Genomic DNA, 23347 nt, shown 5'->3' on the forward strand with positions numbered 1-23347 from the left:
TTTGGGGCGACTCCACGTTTGGTCAGTCTGGTTTCTGTCTTCTCTGAAGTGTCAGTAACAGATGTTTCACCTCTCAGTTCAGACTTCTGTTCTGATGTGCTTAAAACATGTCTTTCAGTTAAGGACACGCCCTCGCCACCCGGAGGCTCCACTCTCTCCTCGTACAACATTTTGGCGTGCTCTTCCACCACCTCTTCATGCTCCCACACCTCCTCCGTGGAGGAAACTTTTTCAGTCACATAATAAACCTCCTGCTTCTCCTGACCTCCTTTTCTCTCCATCTTTACAAGACTGGTGGTCGCTGGAAGTTTCAAGAGGTGAAGAAGAATAGGCGTCATGTGGCGGCGCCAAGAGGTGACGACAAAACACAAAGACAAGCATCAGGGTTAGAAATGGACAACACACAGATGAATGTAGTGCTGCAGGTGATAATCCACCTGTCGTGTATTATCATCAAGAGTTAAAACTTCAGATGAAGTTGAAGAACGCCATCGTGTCTCCACATGGCCAGTACCTTTTTTCTGTGGCTCCGCCTCTTTGGGCAGAATCTTCTCTATCACCACAGTCTCCATTTCTTTTAAAGAGGTGATCAGTTTGTATCCAAGAGGGTGAAGGAGTGGAGGGTTTCAGAGAAGAGAATTAAGACAGTTAACAAACACACAGGGAAACTCTGAACGACATGAAACAGAAAGAAGGAGGTCAGATGTTACGTGGCAACAGTCCTGTTTGTCGTTTGATTTCAAACAGACTTCCCCTCCGACCTACACTCAAGAAAATAAAATGGATATGTTCATGGGTGAGTCCAAACGGCTAACAGACGCTAGCTCGAAGACGCTGCCTAAGAGCCAAGAATTGTAAATAGCTTAAAACATGTTCAAGACTCCTGAAAACCAACCGCTTGTAAGTTTGATGGAAGACTGTAAGATTTGGAGGGGGGATCGTCCCAAAGACCAGCAAACCTCTCAGCCAAAAGATCTCTGGGACAGCTGGTCTCTCCCTGTATGCTGGGGGTTAGAAACTGTCTCATACTGGACTAACACTGGCTGCTGACTGAGCTGAAGCTAACTTTTGGTCCAACTAGTAAAGGGTAAAGACTTGGAGCTGAGGCGGGCCTTAGAGGTCCCATATTACCCAGAATCCTCTCCTCCATGTTCCTCTAACATGTCTCTACTCTACAAACCCCCCAATGATGAGGAAAGTCCATCCTCTCTGTCTTCTGCCTGCTCCACTTTTCATGTGTGCTCAAACAGGCCGTTTGGAGATTTACAGCCACACAGCTCTGAGACTTATTTCACCTGGAGAGGAGGAGGTGTGACCTTTAAGGAGGAGGTGTGACCTTTAAGGAGGAGGTGTGACCTTTAAGGAGGAGGTGTGACCTTTAAGCCTCCCGACAAACAGCTACAACAGTCTAGTCAGCCACGCCCTTTTATGAGGAAGAAGTCGTACCCTGGATAAATCTAAATGGACGAGTTGTAAACAGTTCCATGTCACGTTCCTGAGTGTAGGAGCGGACGAGTTGCCGTGAGGCTGATAAACCTGGACTGTTGCCGAATGTCCGCATGCAGGAAGAACACACAAAGAAGATGTAAAGAGTGGAGGTCTGCCTCGGCGGTACCTTGAAGAAGTCTTTCTTCAGCTTTTGGTTTAGTGCCTGGCACCTTGTCAGGTGTTTTCTCAGGGACTTTAGTTAGAAGTGTTTGATCTACAGAAAGCTTCTTCTCAGGAGAGCGCTCTTCCTCAGCCACCTTTGAAGGCTTCCTCTCAGGTGGAGCCTTCTCGGGAGCTTTTTGCTCGGGTGGTTTTTCTGGTATTTTTTCAGGCACCATTTTTGGAAGCTCTTCCATTTTTTTCTCAGGCTCCAGTACTTTTAGTTGGACCTTTTCAGGGGTCCTTTCCTTCACCTCCACTTTCTGTGGAGGCCGTCTATCAGGTACTGTTTCAGGTATTTTATCAGGCAGCCTCTCAGGTTCGGGCTCTGACTCAACTACATCATCAAACGTCTTCAGAGGTTCTGTATCAGGTACCTCAGGTACCGGTTTAGGTTTGGGCTTCGAAGCTTTAAGAGGGTTCGACACAAAAACACGAAGAAGACAATGAAGAACTGCAAAGTGTGCTGGTGCACAAAGAGACAGGTTAAACACAGCGGGGAGTATGTGGTTATTATGATTCTTTATAAACGGAACATTCTGATGGTCCATATTGGACCGGGCTTATACTATCACCCAGGAAAGAGATCTAACCAGTACCTTTTGGGAAACTGGTTAGATGTTGGAAACAAGCTGCTTGTTTAAGACTCAAAGACAGAAAAGAAAGCTCCATCATAAACTCTGAAAGTACCTGTCTCCTTCTTCCTGGGCTCAGGTTCTGCTTTCTGGGCTGCTTTCGGAGGCTCAGGTGTTTTATCTTCCACTGGAGCTTGAAAGAGGACCATGAACACGTGTTAGAGGGAACGACAGAGCTCAGCATGTTAGAGAAGATTCACTCTATCGAGTGTAAGATGAGAAAACACACAGAACAAAGTGCAACCCCATCGAAACACCACCGAAGAAGAAGCACCACAGCTACTCTGTGAGTGAGAGACTTAAATAAACACCACAGAAGAAGAAGCACCACAGCTACTCTGTGAGTGAGAGACTTAAAAAAACACCACAGAAGAAGAAGCACCACAGCTACTCTGTGAGTGAGAGACTTAAAAAAACACCACAGAAGAAGAAGCACCACAGCTACTCTGTGAGTGAGAGACTTAAAAAAACACCACAGAAGAAGAAGCACCACAGCTACTCTGTGAGTGAGAGACTTAAAAAAACACCACAGAAGAAGAAGAGATCTAAGAATGAGTGGAGGTTTTAGTGTATGGGGGGTTAGGGTTTAGGTGGACTGGACTCATGAAATCACTGCTGGTGAGTCGTTTGTTAAGATTAAGAAAAACTGTGGCGCACCATCAGGCTCGGTACCTTTTTTCTTCAGCTCCTTGGGTTCTGGTTTTGGAAGTTCTGGTTTTGGAGGTTCTGGTTTTGGGACTTTCACTTCAGGTTCAGCTTTTTTCACTGCAGGTGCTGGTTTGGGTACCACTGCAGGTTCTGGTTTAGGTACCACTGCAGGTTCTGGTTTAGGTACCACTGCAGGTTCTGGTTTGGGTACCACTGCAGGTTCTGGTTTAGGTACCACTGCAGGTTCTGGTTTGGGTACCACTGCAGGTTTTGGTTTAGGTACCACTGCAGGTTCTGGTTTAGGTACCACTGCAGGTTCTGGTTTAGGTACAACTACCGGTTCTGGTTTTGGTTTCACTATTGGTTCTTGTTTAGGTACCACTGTAGGTTCTGGTTTTGGTACCACGGTAGGTTCTGGTTTTGGTACCACTGTAGGTTCGGGTTTTGGTTCTGGCTTCTTTACAGGAGGCTCAGGTTTACGGACTTCTGGTTTTGGTTTTTCAGGTTCTGGTCTCACTTTTGGGGCTTCTGGTTCTGGCTTAGCTCCGACCTGAGGCTTGGTCTTTGCCTCCTCTGGGACTTAAGGCGACAGGGTTTGGGTGTGAATAAGAGGAAAGACATTCAGGACACAAAGACAGTCAAAGTTTCGCTTCCACACTCGAAGCTTCACAGATAGCGACGCGTCGGAGCGGACAGAACATGGACAGACACACACCAAGCAGGAAATACCTTTGGATGGGGGCGCTGCCGGCTTCTTTACTGGCACCGCTTTGTCTTCGACCTTGGGCTCGACCTTGGGCTCGACCTTGGGCTCGACCTTGGCTGCAGGTTTGGCTTCTGGTTTTGCTTTGGGAGCCGGTGCAGGCTTGGGCTCAGGCTCTGCTTTAGTTTTTGGTTTGGGCTCAAGCTTAGCTGTTTTGGGCTCTGCTGGAACCTGAGGCTCAGCCTGGTCTTCAGGTGGGTAACACAAACATTAGCTCATGTTAGCATGGCGTTGTGGTAGAATCGAAGAGTAATCAAGAAGGAAAGAGTAACATGAAACATGGACATAGAAGAACCGAAGATAACGTCTGAGTGCGTGAAGAGGTGAGAAGCTGCGACTGAGACGTTACACAACAGGAAGGACAAAGTCAGGTACCTTTCTTTGGCACGCCGGGCTTCTCAGCAGGCAGAGAGGGAGCAGACGGCTTCTTAACCTCCTCTGGTTCTTTTAAAATACATTCAAACACACATTCATATCAGAAAGGATCCACACCAGTGTCATCAGCAAAGAGTGAAGATGTGAGCAGCGAGATGTTGGGACCATCTCTACCTTTAGGAGCAGGAACCTTCTTCTCTGGCACTTTGACTACAGGAACCTTTTCCTCCACCGGCTTCTTGGCCTCCGGCACTTTAAAAATCCAGCAGATTTGAAGTCAAATCTCACAAAATACAAACACTGAAAGAAGGTTAGCGAGGAGACAGATCAGTGTCTTACAGACGGGGGCAGATGTGTCCGTACCTTTAGGTGGAGACGGCTCCTTCACAGCTGCTGTCGGCTTCTCTTCGGGCTCCTCAGCTTGAGGAAGTTAAAAAGACACCGGCTGTGTTAGCATCAGAGGAGAGATGCTGCGTGCATTTACATGTGATGCAATAAAGAAACAAAGACTGAAAGTGACTGAAGTGACAGGAGAACACGAGAGCGGGTTAGCTTTGTGTTTGCAGGGCGCTAAGCGAAGGTCTGTCCTACCTTTGGTTGGGACTTCCTGTCTCATTTCAACCTTCTTCGTCTCAACTGTCTCCTCAACGGGGACTCTGGCGGCTAGTGGAGAAAAAACAGATGAATGAACAAAAGCAGAATCAGGTTTAGAGTCAGTTCATCTGTAAGAAAGGGTCTGGACCAATCCTGGTCAAGCTTGTGTTTAGAGCAGTTTAGAGCCTGCACACAGGAATCAGCTCGCCTCAGGGACTCTCATGCATTTGGAGCGAGATATGAACGTTTTAGAAGCTGAGGTTGATCCGCTTTAAAGAATCACAAGAGGTTAGAAACGAGTCAAAGAGGTGAGGGACGTGACGACAGACTGACAGCAAGAGGGCGCCGTGGTTAAGAGACGGCTCACACACACACACACACACACACACAGGTGTTAACCGTGGTGATCTGATACCTGTGCTCGTGGACACCAGCTGTGTTACCGTCTCTTCGGTCCAGCTCTGATACTCGACTGAAGGTTCGATTACAGCAAAGTGACAAAAGACAACAAACGTGAGGCAAACAGCTCGGGGGAAGAAAACACCAGACGTCATTTCACAGTCTCATAAAGTCTCAGAGAACCTTCAGCTCACTCGGCGGGATGGTGGCAAAGACTCCGAGAGGACAAGGAATAAATTATTATTAAACTATCAGCCTGTGGAGGAGCGGAGACGGAGTAAAGACGTTTAAAGCAGAGACACCAAACCAAAACATCTCCGTTTGTTTTTGCTTTGTGTCGACACTGAAGTTCTGCTGAGCTCGACGGGACAGAAGACTGTAAAATGACGATCAGACTGGAAGTTAGTTTGTGTTTGATGGGAGACAGACAACAAACAAACAACAAACAAACAAAGAGTTTTAGTAAAACAACATGATGTGATGATGAAGTCAGAACTTTGAAAGGGAACCCGTTGATGTTTTAAAGTTGTATTTGAATGAAAGTTACTGTTTGGTTGGGATCAATGACACGCTGGTGTTCAGGGGCTGCAGAGCTTTAACGTTAACATGAGAGAACTGTAAGGGCAGCATGAAGCGTCTGTGGAGTGGGAGGCGGGGCCTACGGTAAAAACAAAGGATTTGATTGGATTGGAGTAAACATGACGAGGAGGGAAAACGTCACGGAAAGGAGGCAAAGCCTTCTACTTGATCTGATTGGCTGCGATGAGGAGCGCTGCAGCTCGGAGTCTGGAGCTGAGAAGTTGAAGATATTTTAACTTTACTGTGCAACAATACGACGGTCCTGCTTTTATATGAAATTAAAAATGGATTCAGGCTCGTACGTTTCTTTTCTCCCCTTCTGATGACTCAGAGCGTTTTAACGCCGCAGGTCACACAGTCCGTCAGTGTTCACATGCTGCTGATAACGAAGCTGCCAGAGAAGTTCAGGGTTCATTGTCCAAAGACATGTCAGACGTGTAGCTACAAGAGCTGGGGATCGAACCCACAACGTTCAGGTTGAGAGGGCCGACTCTACCACTGAGCCACAGGCGCCCCCAGTGAGTCAGCTATGTGTCTCTGAGTGATCCCACCTGAACGTGTTACCCAACACGCTCCACAACATCATCCTTTTCTGTTTTTTAAAAATGTAATATTTGTTATTTTAGGTCAAAAATAACTTTGGCTGGATTTTAAGTTTTCCCAGATCTGCTCATATGATTGGACGAAGACGATGATTAATGAAGATGATGATTATTAATGAAGATGATGATTCCATGAGGTTTGATGATGACGATGAAGTTTGCATGAAAAAGAAGAAATACGACATGTTGTACCTCTCTGCTCCACCTCCACCTCTTCTTCATAGTGATAGGAATATTCAGCTGATTCTTTATGCAAACAAAAAACAAGTTTGGTTCCATTAATCGATGTGAGGATAAGAAACTTAGATGTGACTGTCAGAGAGGGGAAGGACTGTATGGATATGATCTTTATGGTCTCTGTGATGGAGGCTGTGAGCAGAGAAAGTACAGACACATGAAGTAAATACCTCTCTGCTCGATCTCTTCTTCGTACTGATAGAATTCAGCAGATTCTTCTAAAGACAGAAACATGTTTGTTTTACGACTCGTTCCTTTAGCTTGAGGCTTCCTGACGGCGTTTTTGAAGGCGTTTGAAGTTAAAGACATGTTAGTAAATCTGAAAGTAAAATCAAAGTAAGCGAAGCGCGGCTAATGCTTCTAGTCTTACCTTGAATCGCCACAGACGAAGGCACCTCAGGCCTCTGAACTGAGGAGTCTGGGACATCTACACAATAATGGATAAAGTTTATATACCGAGTCTTTAATGATAAGAACTCTTCTGTTTTCAAATGAACAGCTGACATCAGAGGAAATCCTCCTGTTACCAACTCAGCCAGAGTTCTGAAAGCTACAAAAACGAATTTGTAATCAGAAACAAACAACCAGCTACCATAGAGGGAGCTATGCTAACATGGCTCTTTTTATCTACAGCTAGCTGTAAACAGGTAGCGTAATTTTAGCTAATTAGCCCATAAAACGTTGAGTTCTAACTAACATAGTTTGGTCTGAACCAACATCAAACTACAACATCAGAGAACTACATATGCTACAGCTAGCACAGAGTGGGTTTTGCTAAAACGGCTCTTTGTATATATAGCCAGCTAAAAACAGATAGCAAAATTTTAAATATTTCAACCATACACATTTTAACTTCAGCTAATTATCTACAGGTTACTGTATATTTTAATGTTAGTCAGCCAACTATAAAGTGTCAGCGCACAGTTGGGAACACGTCACCTTCAACTTTTAGCAACTAACAGGATTATGTCACCGTAATTGACTTAAGCTAATTTTCAAAAGCTAGCATAATGTGAAAAATGCTACCCTCACTAGCCTTACCTTTATAACAAACAGCTAGCATGTTGCTTAATGGCGTATCTCACATGCTATCATCAAAGGAAACAACATAGCCTCTCATTGGTCAACTCCAGCCAATCAGCCATAAGTCCATTCAAAGTTTATTTGTAGCTATATCATGCTACACTCGCGTGGTGTTAGCATAGACTAAAATGAGCTCTGGCTGTAAGATAGAAAACAGGAGGATTTCCTGAAATGTTTCAGCTATTTACTGAAGTTGTTGGTGACATTAAATACTTACCAAATGGCACCATTGCTAATTCAATTTCTGTGAAAAGGAGGGAAAGTGAAGAGTGCGTTAACCACATGAACAGACAAAAGCTGAACAGAAGCAGAAAAAGGTGGAACTGTACCTTTGCCAGACAAATAAAGCTCAGCAGTGCTCTTAGCCTCTCCTCTGGGCTCCAACCTCACAATCACTGAGTACACGCCTACACGGGATTATTAATGAAGACGTTTAACACTCAAGTCATCAAAGCAATGAGGAGAAAAAAAAAATCTCTCTGTGACGGCAATTTGGGGCTCGATGGTACTCTACACACCTTCGTCTTCAATGGACACGTTTCGGATAACCATGAAATGTCTTCGGCCCTCGCTTGTGAAGTTGTACTTAGGGCTCTCTCTCAGTTCCCAGGTGTCTTTGTACCACGACACGATTGCGTTGTCGAAGGACACCTCGCACTCAAAGGTGGCCGACTGGCGCTCGTTGACTTCGATGTTGTGGATGCGTTTGGTGAAATGAATTTGTTCAGCTAAAACAGATAAGACGTGAATGGGTCAACGCATCACAGCTGGGAATGTATGACAAAAAGTAATGGTAGTTTTCATCGACACAACATCCACATGGTTAGGAATGAGCACAGGGGGATTTATGAGGCCGTTATGATGACTGGTTGGTCGAGGGGACGATGGATTTTCGAGTCAAGATGGAAGACAACGGAGATGAAGACGGTGACGTGTTTGTAAGATAATCCAGGAGAGATGGGAGGTGGGACGAGGGTTAAAACAGAGGAAGACAAATCCCAGAAGAAAAAGAAAAAAGAGGGTTAAATCCAAATCTCCAGCATTAGTTTGGAGTTTGATGGGGGGAGGGAGGGTTCCAAAGAGGTTAGTAAACGGGCAGAACATCCACCACGCCAGAAGGTTGCAGGATTGATTCCAGGTACAAACCTTCGACCCAGAGGTCGGCCGAGGACTCCAGGTGTTGGTACCTGCAGGCGTATCTGCCCTGGTCTTCAGGCTTCAGGTCTCTGATCAGAAGCTTCTGAACCTTGTGTTTCACCTCGGACGTGAACCTGCCCTTCATCTCTAACTGCTTGCCATTTTTAAACCACTGAGCCTCTACGTTAGGGATGGACAACTGACAAGAAAGAGTACACGACTGGCCTTCCTTACCCGATGTTTCCTGCAGATGCTTTTCAACCTCAGGTTCTGAAAGATAGAAAACACAGAAGACACCTGTGAGTATACCTCCAGTTTAGCTCTGCGTTGCTAGCTTATCATATTAGCCTACATGCTCAGGCTGTGTTTTATCTTAATGAACCCACAGCTTCCCTGTTTGATGAAGCTCATAGTTCTGGCTCTGGTTCTGGTTCTGGTTCTGCTATAGGCTCTGACTACCAGGCACATGTTTCTGAACTGTGCAAACATTTGTTGCCTCACAATGACTTACATGATGCACGTGTAACAATGGTGTGTACATGTGAAGACGTATGACATGAGTACTGACCCGTGACGCTGAGCTTGGCACTGGAGATGTGAGGTCCACAGACCACCCTGTAGTTGCCCTGGTCCGACGTCTGACACCTCTTGATCTTCAGCAGGTGGCGGTCGCCACTGATGCTGATGTCGTACTTGTCGTTGTTGTCCAGTTTCTGTGTCCCCTTGTACCAGGACAGGGTGATCTCTGGGTAGTTGATCTTGAGCTCACACTCAAACACGGCCTCCTTGTTAGTGAGGACGGACTGATCGGCGATGTCCTTCACCACGGTGACAGGCTGCAGGAGGGACAGAAGGACAATCAGATAAGAATGTCAGGCGGAGCTGGACTTCCCCACAGACAGTGAACACATCCTGACCTCTGTGCGCTCCATCCTCTTCTGCAGGTCGGCCACCAGGCGGGCCATGTCCTCATCGGACTCTCTGTCACCACGTTCCAGTTCCTGTCAACCCAAACCGAGCGGAACCGTCAGTCAGCCGCACGTCAGCAGGAACACAGCAAACACACGGCGTGCGATGAAGAATCTTACCGGTCTTCCACTTTCTTCTGCCTTCTCCTTCTTCAGCTGCTCGATGGCCTGCAGCAGGCCTCTGTAGTCCGTGATGCCGTACATCCGGGCGTACTTCTCGTACTCTTTGGGGTCCACGTTCCTCAGCAGCTCCACGATGTCGATGTCCTTCTCCTCCTGTGGACTCTTCTGCTTTGATGGAGTCCTGAGAACAGGTGGGAAGGAAGAGTGTTGTTGAATCCTGGTTACACCCACGCTGCCCTTTAAACAAATCAAGGCTCCGTCAGTGCTGCAGATCAACTCACTTCTTCAGTTTAGCCCGGAGGTCTCCCTCCAGCTGCGCAGACCCTTTCCTCTCGTCCACGTGCATGTCGGCGCTGCACTCGATCTCTCCGTGCTTGTTGGAGGCGACGCACCTGTACTGACCCGAGTCGGACTTGGTCACCTCCTTGATCTCCAGTTTGGCCTCCTGGCCCTTCTGCTCCATGGAGATCCGGCCACCGTGTGTGATCTGCCTCCACTTACCCTTCATCCACTTCACACTGGGGATGGGGTCGCCTCCCACTTTGGCGATGAAGGTGGCGGTGCCCTCTGAGGAGGCGCAGGACGGAGGTGAATTACAACTTTGACTTTAAAGACACAAAGATGTTTGACTCTTCTAAAGCTTCGTGAGTGGTGAGTGGTGCCCCCTGGTGGTCAAAGAAGAGAGCTGCAGCTCATTTCTCTACAGCTCGACTTATCAAAGGTGTGAAATCATTTAGAGCTCTGAGCTGTTTCAATAAACCTGCTGATCAGAGAGAGAGAGTGTGTGTGTGTGTGTGTGTGTGTGTGTGTGTGTGTGTGTGTGTGTGTGTGTGTGTGTGTGTGTGTGTGTGTGTGTGTGTGTGTGTGTGTCTCACTCTCGGTGACGTGTGTGTGTGTGTGTGTGTCTCACTCTCGGTGACGTGTGTGTGTGTGTGTGTGTGTGTGTGTCTCACTCTCGGTGACGTGTGTGTGTGTGTGTGTGTCTCACTCTCGGTGACGTGTGTGTGTGTGTGTGTGTGTGTGTGTCTCACTCTCGGGGGCGTGTGTGTGTGTGTGTGTGTGTGTGTGTGTGTGTCTCACTCTCGGTGACGTGTGTGTGTGTGTGTGTGTGTGTGTGTGTGTGTGTGTGTGTGTCTCACTCTCGGTGACGTGTGTGTGTGTGTGTGTGTGTGTGTGTGCCTCACTCTCTGTGACGTGTGTGTGTGTGTGTGTGTGTGTGTGTGTGTGTGTGTGTCTCACTCTCTGTGACGTGTGTGTGTGTGTGTGTGTGTGTGTGTGTCTCACTCTCTGTGACGTGTGTGTGTGTGTGTGTGTGTGTGTGTGTGTGTGTGTGTGTGTGTGTCTCACTCTCGGTGACGTGTGTGTGTGTGTGTGTGTGTGTGTGTGTCTCACTCTCTGTGACGTGTGTGTGTGTGTGTGTGTGTGTGTGTGCCTCACTCTCTGTGACGTGTGTGGTTTTGGGCTCCTCAATGAAGAACAGGTTGTCCAGTTTTTTGGGCGGAGCAGCAGCTGGCGCTTCAGCGGGAGGCGGAGCCACTCCTGGTTTCTCTGCAGACGTTAAAACAGATTTAACCCTTTAAAGACTGAAGCAGCAGAATGGCTCTGAGCCCTGATCGTCACACAGCGCACCTTTCACTGTCACTTTGGCCTTGCAGAACTCGCTGCCCGCCTCGTTGCTGGCCTTGCACAGGTAATCTCCGGCATCGTGTTTGGAGGCGGAGCTTATCTCCAGACAGGCCGTGCCTTCAGAGAAGCTGATCCTGGTGCTTCCGCCGGACGCCAGGTCCTTCCTGTCCTTCATCCACTGGATCTTCAGAGGAGGAGAGCAGCAGACGTGACACCTGAGGCTCAGCCTGTCGCCCTCGTCCAGCGTCAGAGGTTTGAGCGGGACGTCAAACACGGGAGGCTTCTTGGCCTCTGCAGGAGACAGACACACAGGTTTAAACACAGCTCGCTCTGTTGGTTAGAAGAAACATCACAGAGCAGGAGGAACCTGAGACATGAACCCACTGTCCCACAGACAGATTTATTCATTGATCCTAGTATTGAAAAGGAGAATGATTGATGATCACATGAGGTCATGAAATGGACTAAAAGGAGTTAGTAAAGTTTAAAGTCTTTCCTGAGAGGAAACCGTCTCAAACCTTCCTCTGTCTGACGGACGGAAGCAGGAAACAGATTTATTACTCTGACAGCTCTCATGATCATTTCTGTCTGTGGAAATCAAAGATTGGTTCAGGACTAAAATCTGCTTAAATGAAGAGTGTGAGTGTTGTTAGCCTCCTGCTGTGCAGAGAGGAGCAGGTCATGCACTCAGATCCACCTGAGATCCCCACAGTGAAGCCACAGGAGGCGCGTCCCGCCTCGTTGGAAGCCTGGCAGGAGTAGCTGCCGCTGTCGGTCACCTGGCTGCTCTTAATGCACAGCACGGCCACGTTACTCTTTAAGCTGATGTCGTATTTGTTGGAGCTGTGGATCTCCGTGCTGTCTTTGAACCAGCTCACTGAGATGGGCTGAGAGCCCGACACGCGGCCCTCGATCTTCACCAGCTTCCCCTCCAAGTCCTCGATGTTCTCCGAGGGCTTCTTAGTGAACACGGGAGGGTTTTTACGCTCTGCAAGAGAGAAGTGGCGTGAGGCGTTAGTGAGGTGAAGAAACGCCCTCGCTGGGGGGCTCAGGGTGAGAGAAGAGAGGGTCAGGTGACCTCAGCGTGACCCGGCTTAAATACCTTTGACCGTGATGTCAGAGGAACACGAGTCCTTCCCCACGTCGTTGGACACGTGACAGAAGTACCTGCCCGTGTCGCCTTTATCCGCCTTCACTATGGTCAGGTGGGGCGTGTTCTCCACGCAGCTCATCTTATAATTCCCCCCAGAGCGGATATCTTTATGGTCTTTGGACCATGTGACTTTAATGGGGGCGGAGCCACTCATGTGACACTCCAGCTCAATGCTGTCACCCACCGTCACCTCCTGTGGTGACAACTTCCTGTCAAAGACTGGCGGGTATCGTGGTTCTGTGGAGGTGACGGAGCAGGAAGAAGAAGAAGATGAGTAAATCTGTTAACCTGAAACACCTGAGGGTTGTTGTGACATCATCACAGACAGGGTCAGTGGTTGTGTTTGCAGAGCGTGATGTCACAGATCTCTCTGTCGGGATCCTTTCTCTGATGATGTCACAAGCGGAGCCTGTCAGGGACAAAAACACCTTAAGCCCCGCCCCTCCTCCCACAAACCTTGCAGAGTGAGTTTGGCCCTGCAGGAGGCCGAGCCCACGCTGTTGGTGGCGACACACGTGTACTCTCCGGAGTGCCTCATCTCGCCGCGGCCGATCTGCAGCGCGGCCGTGTTGTCGTCGTACGTCATGGAGAACTCGTCTCCGTCCCTCACAGGCTCGCCGTCTCTCAGCCAGGACACCTCGATGGGCGAGGAGCCGGCCACGCGGCACTCGAACCTGACGGGCAGACCCTCCGTCTGCTGCAGGCTGGTGATCTTCTTCGGGAAGGACGGCGGCGTTTTCGCCTCTGCAGGAGAAAGAGACGGATCGTTAGCTTAATTAGCACGTTGAGAGAATTCCAGCTCATACTTTAAAAGCGGGCGTTACCGAGCACGTTGAGCCTGCAGGTGGAGGAGGCGGAGCCTATGGGGTTCTCTGCCTTGCAGGTGTACTCTCCAATGTCGCTCTTGGTGGCCTTGCTGAGCTTCAGACAGGCCACGCCCTTCGAGTACTCTAACTTACAGGTGGGGCTGGAGCGGACTTTACCGTCCGCTTTGAACCAGGACACTTTGATCTCGGGCGTGCCCGCCACCTGACACTTCAGACACACGCCGTCTCCCGCCGTCACCTCCATCGGCTCCAGGGACTCCACAAAGTAGGGTGGCTCTGAGGGGACAGACACAGGCAGGTCAGACAGCAGGAAACATCAGTGACACCCGCTGGTCAGAGCAGGTACTGCGTGTGTGGAGATCTGTTGTGTTTTACTGACCGAGGATGGACACGGTGGCGTCACACGTGTCCCGTCCAGCCTCGTTGGACACCTCACAGGAGTACCTTCCTGCTGCGTCCTTGTCGTCGGTGCTCAGACACTCGAGGAGGCAGGAGCTCTCTGTGGTGGTGATGTTGTGTTTGTAAGAGGCGAAGATCTGCTGGCCGTCTTTGAACCAGCTCACGGTGATTTTAGGAGTTCCACTGTAGGTGCACTCCAGAGTCAAAGGTTTGCCTTTCTCCACCGAAACGTCCTTCAGCTTCTTGGAGAAGGCCGCGGGCTCTGAGGGACAGAGGTCACGCTAGCGTCAGAGTATCATCGTTAACATGTGAGCTGATATGATCAGAGACACCGGTGAGACCGACAACCATCACATAAAGAAGTCTGAAGGTAAGCGCCCTGACGCTCTCCTCCTCTGACTCAGACTGTAACCTGCACTTCCTGCTTTTACACTCTGACATCATCAGATAAGATCGTTAGCTGTTCATGTGAAGATGGAGCTTCTTTAGTCAGTCTCTGCGTCTGGGAGGTGATCAAACATGAAACTGAACACACGAGAGAGAGAAACACTGAAGTCATGAGGAGGGAGGGATCATATCTGTCTCCTCTCCTCCTGTTCCTGCTGGCCACACCTCCTCGCCGCTTCATGAGCGAGCACGCCGGAGGTTGTGGGGACGAAACAGGATTTTTTATTATTCTGTCAAAAAGTGAAAACCTGATTTTCTAGTTGAAATAGTTTGAATGTCTTCTGTCTGAGGAGCTTGTTGTTTAATAATCTAATTCTCTGCACACACAGCGACACCTGGTGGCCGTATGAAAGTATTACAGCCCCGTCTGTAAAATCCCAGGTTCTGATTCTCCTTCAGGATGGAGTCCAAGATCTAATTATTAACTGCTCTCATATCTGGCAAACCGAGGGGCGGGGCTTCAAACCTTCTCTGGTCCAAACACATCCAGAGCATTCAGGAGACTTAATGATGAGAGTGAGAAGATCAGGAGCTCAGACTGACCTTTGACGGCCAGCAGCACGGGGCAGCTTTCTTTCCCTGCGTCGTTGATGATCTGACAGGTGTACTCTCCTGCCTGAGAGCTGTCCACGTTAAACAGCTCCAGAAGAACCTGGTTCTCCTTCAGGGAGAAGTTACAGCTCTTCCCAGGCACCAACTCCTTTGTGCCTCTGAACCACTTCAGCCTGAGGGGGGCGCTGCCCTTCACCATGGCCGAGAAGGTCACGTTAGAGCCCGGCATGGCCTCCACGGGCTGAGGAGGCACCACGAAGGACGGAGGCTCTGCAGAGAGGGACGAGATCAGAGAGGTTTGGATCCTGTCATTTATTCTTCAGTTTGTTCGTCTGAGATAAATCTGCAGAGACGGTTCAGCCTCTGGGGTCCACTTCCTCGCTCTCAGGATCTCGCTTGTTTGTTGTGAGATCGTCTTATAACCTAATCTGAATCCTTGAACCTCTGAGAAAGAGAGCAGATGGAGAGAAACGTCTGCGGCCATCGAAATCCCTGATACTCACCAATCCTCACCCTCAGCCCTCGAGATCCCCGATGACCCCCGTGGGTCGAACCGAGACCAAGAACCTCATCACTATTTTCTGGATTTCGAAGGCCGCACACATTTGTGTTCACCACTTTATATCCTCTAATCTGACATTTTCAAAACTACAGCAGGATAAAGCCTGTAAAAGTCTGTCATTTCCTCCCTGGAACAGAAAGTGATCAACTCCTTCATATACCGAGTTCTTTATCTGAGATAAATACAAGTAGCAGGAAAACGTCTGCGTGTCTGACCTTTGACCACCAGAGAGGCCGAGGTTTCACTGGAGCCCGCCTTGTTGACAGCTTTACATTTATACAGTCCAGAGTCGGACAGCTTCAGCGTGGGCACTTTGAGCGTGCAGCTGTTGTCGCTGAATGAAATGTCGTAATTCGGTCCGGTCTGTATCTCCTCCCCGTCGTGATACCATGAGATGGTGAAAGGTGGGGAGCCCGACACTTTGCACTCCATTTCACTGACGTCTCCGACAACTGCGTTGCAATCCTTCAACTTCCTCGAGAAGCTCGGAGGAACGATCTTATCTGTCAAAGAAAAACCAGGAGTTAGTATTCCTCCAGGATTCAAATGTGTGAATGTTCTGTCACTCAGAGGGCTGGGTGTGAATCATCAAAAACTTATTAAATATATCGGAAACTCAAAAAGCTCAAAGTCAGTATCTGCCAGGATTATTAAGCTTGTTTTTTATTCATAGTCATTTTAAAATGATGTTTTATTCATGAGAAGTTCTGACACTTTTCCTTGCAGCAGACAGAGTGGAAAACGTGGCTTCTGTTTTTAAAGGAGCAGTGAGTCACTCTGCCCCTAGTGTTTAAAATGAGTACTGCAGTCTAAACTCTAATCATCACAGAGAGCTGCCCCCTAGTGTTTAAAATGGGTACTGCAGTCTAAACTCTAATCATCACAGAGAGCTGCCCCCTAGTGTTTAAAATGGGTACTGCAGTCTAAACTCTAATCATCACAGAGAGCTGCCCCTAGTGTTTAAAATGGGTACTGCAGTCTAAACTCTAATCATTACAGAGAGCTGTGTTCAAACCCAACCCTTTTGATGGAACTCCAAGCAGGAAGTAGACACAAACCTAGAACGGTGAGATTGATTTTACTGAGATCCTTTCCGACCTGGTTCATGACCTCAAACGTATATTCTCCAGAATCCACCTTCTCTGCAGACAGCACGTTCAGGCTGGAGATCATCCGGGAAAAGGAGATTTTGTACTTCCTCCCGGAGGCCAGCTCAATGCCGTCCTTGAACCACTTTGGCGTGAGCTCCGGGGTTCCACACACTTTGACCTCGAGGGCAGCGATATCACCTGCGGTCACACTCAGGGTGTCCGGCTTGTCCACGATCTTTGCAGGTTCTGGAATCGACAGAGAAGCAACAGAGAGAGTGTCTTTAATCAGACCTGCAGAAGGAAAGCAAAACTGCAAGAGAAAGAGAGAATTATATGATTACAAACCTAGAACAGTCAAGTTAGCGAAACACTCCACACTCCCAGCATCGTTTCTGAGTTGGCATGTGTATTTGCCTGCCGTGGTTGCATCAGCCTTAAACACTTTAAGAGCGACCATGTTGTTCTCAAAGGTGATTTTCCTGTTGTCACCGTCCCTGAGAATGTGATCCTTGTCTTGAACCCAGGACACAGTAATGGGTTCAGAGCCTTTAACTGTGGCCACAAGGGTCACCTCCTCTCCCAGTACCACTGTCATGTTTGACAGTTTCTTCACAAACGACGGCGGCTCTGAAGAGAGGAGAAAAACAGCGCAAAAGGCAAAGTCAGCAAGGTGACAAGGTCATTTGAAAATCTAAAACTTCTGATTTTCAGTTTCTACTGACCTCTGAGTTTAACTGACGTCTGGCAGGTTTCACTTCCTACACTGTTTGACACTTTGCACTCGTATTCGCCGGCATCCGTAGGCTCTATCCCAATGACATGCAGCGTAGCCGAGCTGCCTTCGCTCACCATCTTAAACTTCCTGCTCTCCATCAGAGGTTTCCTGTCTTTGAACCAGGTGACTTGGAACGGAGCTGTACCACTCATCTCGCAGTACAGACTCACGTCCTTACCCTTCAGCCCCTCAATGGGCTGAGGGACTTTCACAAAACATGGCGGTTCTACAAAAAGATCAGGAAACTGTTAAAAGTGGGCATACACTGGAAATAACCCATAATGTTAGCTCAAAGCTGAAACCCGTAACTTTGTCTTTTTATGTTCTGGATTGAGAACAACAGCTACTGAAGTTTGCTGTTGAAGGTTTGTTTGAGTTTAATGTGCTGAGTTACAAACATGGCACATTATTTCTGTTTATGTGAATACGACTGGTTAACGTTTAGGTAGCTGTGGAAGGTTGTTAAGTTAGAATTAAATTAGACTAAACTTCAGATTTACATTAGACATTTGTTGGAGACAAGATTAATTAGGTTTAGTTGTTGATAGTATTGATTGGCTGAACGGATTTAGCTCTCAGTGGTAGTAGAGCTCAAACAAGAGTTATGGAAGAGAAGAAGAAGAAGAAGAAGAAGTGGATGGATGGATGGATGGATGAATGGATGGATGGATGGATGGATAGTTAGATGAATGGATGGATGGTTAAATGAATGGATGGATGGATGGTTAGATGAATGGATGGTTGGATGGATAGTTAGATGAATGGATGGTTGGATGGATAGTTAGATGAATGGATGGATAGTTAGATGAATGGATGGTTGGATGGATAGTTAGATGAATGGATGGTTGAATGGATGGTTAGATGAATGGATGGTTGGATGGATAGTTAGATGAATGGATGGTTGGATGGATGGTTAGATGAATGGATGGTTGGATGGATAGTTAGATGAATGGATGGATAGTTAGATGAATGGATGGTTGGATGGATAGTTAGATGAATGGATGGTTGGATGGATGGTTAGATGAATGGATGGTTGGATGGATGGTTAGATGAATGGATGGTTGGATGGATGGTTAGATGAATGGATGGTTGGATGGATAGTTAGATGAATGGATGGATAGTTAGATGAATGGATGGATGGATGGTTAGATGAATGGATGGATAGTTAGATGAATGGATGGTTGGATGGATGGTTAGATGAATGGATGGTTGGATGGATAGTTAGATGAATGGATGGATAGTTAGATGAATGGATGGTTGGATGGATGGATAGTTAGATGAATGGATGGTTGGATGGATGGTTAGATGAATGGATGGTTGGATGGATAGTTAGATGAATGGATGGATAGTTAGATGAATGGATGGTTGGATGGATAGTTAGATGAATGGATGGATAGTTAGATGAATGGATGGATGGATGGTTAGATGAATGGATGGTTGGATGGATAGTTAGATGAATGGATGGATAGTTAGATGAATGGATGGTTGGATGGATAGTTAGATGAATGGATGGATAGTTAGATGAATGGATGGTTGGATGGATGGATGGAAGGTTAGATGAATGGATGGATGGATAGTTAGATGAATGGATGAATGGATGGTTAGATGGATGGATGGATGGATGAACTGGTGATAGATGACATACTGGCTAGAATGATGGATGGATTGGTGGTGATCTGACTGAATGTATTCTTACTTTCTGAACAGAAATGAGAGTGAGAATAATGAGTGATTGGTAGGAAGATTATGATGGGGTAGGACATTGGGAAACTGTCCAGCTGGCTAGTTTATGAGTGTTTGATAAAACTGTAGCACACAAGGTGAATCAGCAGTGTGAATTTGTTTAGATCTGAATTTAAGATTGGATGTTTATTTAATGAAGAGGTTTGGACGTGGAAATTATTGAAACTTTAACAAAAACAAAATGTTAATGTGGATTGATGTAAGAAAGGAACAGCAGGTCAGACTGGAACTTTAGTTAAGAGTCAACAGTCCAGATGGATGCTAAAGTGCTAGCATTGCCTGGGATAAGATGTCAAAGTACTGTAGACTAAAGACTGTTAGCAGACTAGATTAGTTACAGTTAGAATAATTACATAAGTCACTGAAAGTGGGACATTGTTGGAGAGAAAGCTCTAATGGATTAGTGGTTATTGATGGTTGTGTATCCTGCTTTTTATTTGACTGAGAATCTGCAGAAACTGAACATGTTCCAGGATTAGTTTATTGATTAGCTCCAAACCGAACAAGCTTATGGATGTTTGTGAGTGGTGGAATGAAGGGGAGATCAAGGTAGAGGTGCCAACCAGAGCGTGGTAGTGCACCGCAAAGATTGATGTATGAAGGACTTCAGTTAATGTTACGAGTTCCAGCTTCAAGCGGTTCAAAACTTGACTAAATCTTCAATTTCACTGAACAGGCAGTGCAACAGGAAGTCAGATCATGGATAATGAAGAATGATAAAGAAGTCAGTGAGAGGCTGACCTTTAACAGAAAGAGTGGTGCTGCAGCTGACACTGCCAGCATCATTCTGAGCTTCACAGGTGTACACTCCATCATCATCAAAGCTCGAGGAGTGCAGTTCCAGGACTGCCACTGAGTCAACAAATGATGTCCTGAAGTTTCCCCCGTCTGTGACCCTGGTTTCATGTTTGTACCAGGTCACTGTCAAAGGGGTTGTGCCACTGACTTTGCACTCCAGGCGGAGTGACTCTCCCTGCCTCACAAACTTAGTAGCAGGGAGTTTCAGCACAAACTCAGGTGGTTCTGAAAGCCAAAATACAAGTATGTTAGCTATTGTAAGGGTAGAGGGTCACTTCATATAGATGATTATGATAGGCAGGACATGAGGTGATGATATATGAGATAAGCAGGGATGAGCTGACATTGGGTATGGTTAGCAACAGGATAGCTGTTTGAAATGCATTTCATCACAAAGGCAACAAACAGGTCTTGGTATGAAGCTGCAGAAAGGAACAGTTTGAAATAACAGGAAGAATGCAGCAAAGCTAAAAGATGCAACAGAGAATTATCATCATAGCCAGAGACAAAAGTGTGCGATAAAAAATAGCCACGCAAGAGTTGCTTGAGAAGATTTCAATCCAACCTTTGACGGTCAAATCTGCACTGCAGCGTACAGAGCCGGCATCATTACTGACTTGGCAAGAGTAAACTCCACTCTGGGTGACACCCACTGAAAAGAGCTCTAAGAAGCAAGACTGCCCATCCAGCCCCGTGAAGCAGGTGGGCCCAGTCATGAGCTCGGTGTCGTCCTTGAACCATTTGATTGTAAATGGAGGTGTTCCCTTAAATGTGCCTTTGAAGCGCACAATGGCATTGGGAACAGCCGCCTGGGACTCAGGCACTGTTACGAAGCTGGGAGGTTCTGAAGAGGACAAGAGCACGTTATAGAGGTACTTACCTTTGGTTTAGGGTTATACGACAGATCATTTTGGAAAACACTGTCTAACCTTTGACCAAGAGGGATCCACTGGATTCACAACTTCCAGCTGCGTTGGTCAGTTTGCAAGAGTAAGCTCCTGCGTCAGATCTCTCTAGCTGTTCAATTTCAATGGACACAGAATTGTCCTGCTGAATCAGCTTATGTTTCACCCCACTTGAGATTTTGGTCCCGTCTTTCTGCCATTCCACTGATATGGGGAGGGAGCCAGATATTTTGCAACAGATCTGAACAAATGATCCCAAAATCTCTTGCATGTTAACAAGTGGTTTGATGAAGCTTGGGGGAATCACTTGTTCTGTGACCAAAAGAATTCAAAGTAGTTAAGCAGTGTTCATGAAGTCAGTGTGTACCACAGAAGGTTTATGTTTTTTCACACCAACCTAGTACGATCACTTTGACTTTGCAGCTGCAGCTACTGATGTGGTTCATCACCTCGAACACATAGTCTCCTTCATCCTGTTGCTGAACAGACTGAATCTTTAGACTGCTCACGTTGTTCTCAAAGGTCAGTTTGTGCTGCCTGATGGACTGAAGCTCCTTGCCATCTTTCATCCATTTCACTTTGAGCTCAGGGGAGCCTGTCACCTTACAGTCCATACTTACGGGATCTCCCACTGTAACCTTTATTACCTCAGGTTTCTCTGTGATCTTAGGGGGCTCTACAATGTAAAGCAAAGTCAAACATATCTTCAGTTTCTACTTCTTGGTTTAAAGCATGGTCACACATGTATTTGACATCTATGAGTATTTAAGCACAGGTATACCTTGTACTGTGAGGGTGGCAAAGCACTTCTCCTGCCCAGCCTCATTCACCACCTGGCAGGTGTATTTCCCACTATGTGTTGTCTCGCAGGACAGAATCCTGAGAGTGGCCACATTATTCTCAAATATCCTCTCAATCTTTGAATCCTCCAAAATCCAGTTCTCATCTTTTTGCCATTGTATAGAGAGAGTTGGAGAACCTTTGACAACGCAAATAAACTCTGCCGTTTTCCCCAGGACAGTGGCAGTATTCTCAATTCTCTTGGTAAATGTTGGTGGTTCTATCAGAGACAACCATTAAAATGTCAAACAGGTCAAGACTTTCCACAAAGTATGAAAATGAGGATGTATGATTCTGATTAGACCAACCTTTTAGGTTTAATGTAGTCTTACAAGTACAGCTTCCCACCTCGTTGGAAACAGTACACTGGTATTCACCCACATCTACTTTGTCACATTTGTGTACCTCTAGACTCAAAGTCTCATTCATCAGGGAGAAGCCATGTTTGGCACTGGGTTTGATCTCTTTAGCATTTTTGTGCCATGTAATCTCAAATGGACCAGTCCCAGCAACCTGACACTCAAAACAGGCGCTGGAGCCCGTGACAATGTCAGCTGGAGCCAGCTCTTTAACAAACGATGGCGGTTCTGAGATAAGAGAAAAGAGTTGTAACCTTGATGGCATGAAATAGACATCTCTAGCACTTTATTTGAAAGCAGTATTCTCTATGGAACCAATGCTCCTCCTGCAGATTGAGCATGCTATCCTCCAATTAAACTGACCTTTGACTTTGAGCTCCATGCTGCAGCTCTCACTTCCAGCCTCATTGCGAGCCTCGCAGTAATAAAGCCCACTGTCTTTAGTTTCTGCTCCACAGACTTCCAGAGTTGCCACAGAGTTAACGAAAGCCATCTTATATCTGTCACTGGGGCTGATCTCAGACCCCTCCCTAAACCAGTAGATGTCTATCTCAGGTGTGCCAGTCACCTGACACTCAAATAATTTACTCTGACCAGGACGGACCACAGAAACACGGTCAGGGGTTCTTGTGAATTTTGGAGGCTCTGAGAAACAAAATGAAATAGCAGATGTAATCATCGGCAAAACAACGGGAAGATATGGAATTTAAAAGTAGGTGATGTCTCCTTCCACATGTTGCTTGGTGATAGATCGAAAATGTTTGCGTTGTTTGTAGACTACGACAAACACAGACACATTCGGCTGAAAGTCGCCAGTTAACATGGTCACTCTTTGAACTGTAACATCAGTTAACTTTTGTTCAATTAATGATGGACCGAGCTGATTAACTGCTATTAAAGTTTACTTGTCGGTTAGTGGATTAAATGTGACCACCTTTGTAAATTGGTAATAATCAAACTCAGTTTAGTAAAAGTTGTTCAAGCTGAACAGGGAAGGCTAACACGAGAAACCAAACCTTGCCAGAATGTGACCTGCAGTTTTCAAAGAAGAGACTGTTTGTGCTGTCGATATAGACGGGGACTGAACTGTCCCCCCCTGCGTCTGAAGGAGTAAGACATCGCAGTGGGAGACTCCTGATAGAAAACAACTTCAATAGAAATGCATCGCTATCTTGAAATGACCCGAACAACAGAAGGAAGGAGACATCCAGTATGTATGGACTCAATGAAGACCTTTGACAAAGAGTGCTGCCTGGCAGGACGTGGAGCCCACATCGTTCTCTATCTCACAGATGTAGTCTCCAGAGTCTGAGGTTTTGGCAAAGAAGAGCTCCAGCGAGCTCGAGGTGTTGTCTTTGATCACGGAGCAGTCAGCACTCGATAAAATCTCTTTCTTGTTTTTAAACCACTTGATCTTTAGAGGTGCTGTACCAGAGACCAGTACATTAAACCAGACCTTTGAGCCAGGCAACACATTCAT

The 23347-nt window shown here is 46.9% G+C and overlaps 2 protein-coding genes across 5 annotated transcripts in view; both read right to left on the reverse strand.

Annotated features, from left to right (window-relative positions):
- ttn.2 (titin, tandem duplicate 2) overlaps positions 1 to 23347 on the reverse strand; it is a 173316-nt gene that overhangs the window by 106184 nt on the left and 43785 nt on the right. For 3 of the 4 annotated variants that reach the window (XM_079357879.1, XM_079357880.1, XM_079357881.1), the window contains 24 exons: positions 16415 to 16693; positions 15572 to 15859; positions 14786 to 15064; positions 13776 to 14057; positions 13394 to 13672; positions 13026 to 13313; positions 12519 to 12806; positions 12114 to 12404; positions 11420 to 11707; positions 11228 to 11338; positions 10072 to 10357; positions 9788 to 9971; positions 9617 to 9700; positions 9268 to 9535; positions 8934 to 8969; positions 8081 to 8290; positions 7892 to 7969; positions 7780 to 7806; positions 6850 to 6906; positions 4660 to 4731; positions 4432 to 4488; positions 4243 to 4320; positions 4069 to 4137; positions 3660 to 3881 (listed from right to left, as the gene is read on the reverse strand). In XM_079357879.1, the coding sequence (XP_079214005.1) occupies positions 3660 to 3881; positions 4069 to 4137; positions 4243 to 4320; positions 4432 to 4488; positions 4660 to 4731; positions 6850 to 6906; positions 7780 to 7806; positions 7892 to 7969; positions 8081 to 8290; positions 8934 to 8969; positions 9268 to 9535; positions 9617 to 9700; positions 9788 to 9971; positions 10072 to 10357; positions 11228 to 11338; positions 11420 to 11707; positions 12114 to 12404; positions 12519 to 12806; positions 13026 to 13313; positions 13394 to 13672; positions 13776 to 14057; positions 14786 to 15064; positions 15572 to 15859; positions 16415 to 16693 (4401 nt within the window). Of the gene's footprint in view, positions 1 to 3659; positions 3882 to 4068; positions 4138 to 4242; positions 4321 to 4431; positions 4489 to 4659; positions 4732 to 6849; positions 6907 to 7779; positions 7807 to 7891; positions 7970 to 8080; positions 8291 to 8933; positions 8970 to 9267; positions 9536 to 9616; positions 9701 to 9787; positions 9972 to 10071; positions 10358 to 11227; positions 11339 to 11419; positions 11708 to 12113; positions 12405 to 12518; positions 12807 to 13025; positions 13314 to 13393; positions 13673 to 13775; positions 14058 to 14785; positions 15065 to 15571; positions 15860 to 16414; positions 16694 to 16792; positions 17075 to 17169; positions 17449 to 19706; positions 19989 to 23347 lie in introns of all 4 variants that reach the window. The other variant, XM_079357878.1, reaches the window with a different exon arrangement.
- On the reverse strand, positions 20153 to 23347 carry LOC306832921 (titin-like; the record flags this gene model as incomplete). The annotated part of the gene is made up of 8 exons (XM_079357942.1): positions 20153 to 20185; positions 20360 to 20607; positions 20693 to 20980; positions 21066 to 21344; positions 21450 to 21728; positions 21817 to 22095; positions 22231 to 22512; positions 23101 to 23347. The coding sequence occupies 8 exons, from the start codon at positions 23345 to 23347 to the stop codon at positions 20153 to 20155; spliced, it is 1935 nt and encodes a 644-aa protein (XP_079214068.1).

This window comes from Symphodus melops (assembly GCF_947650265.1).
Source record: "Symphodus melops genome assembly, chromosome: 12".
Classification (NCBI taxonomy): domain Eukaryota; kingdom Metazoa; phylum Chordata; class Actinopteri; order Labriformes; family Labridae; genus Symphodus; species Symphodus melops.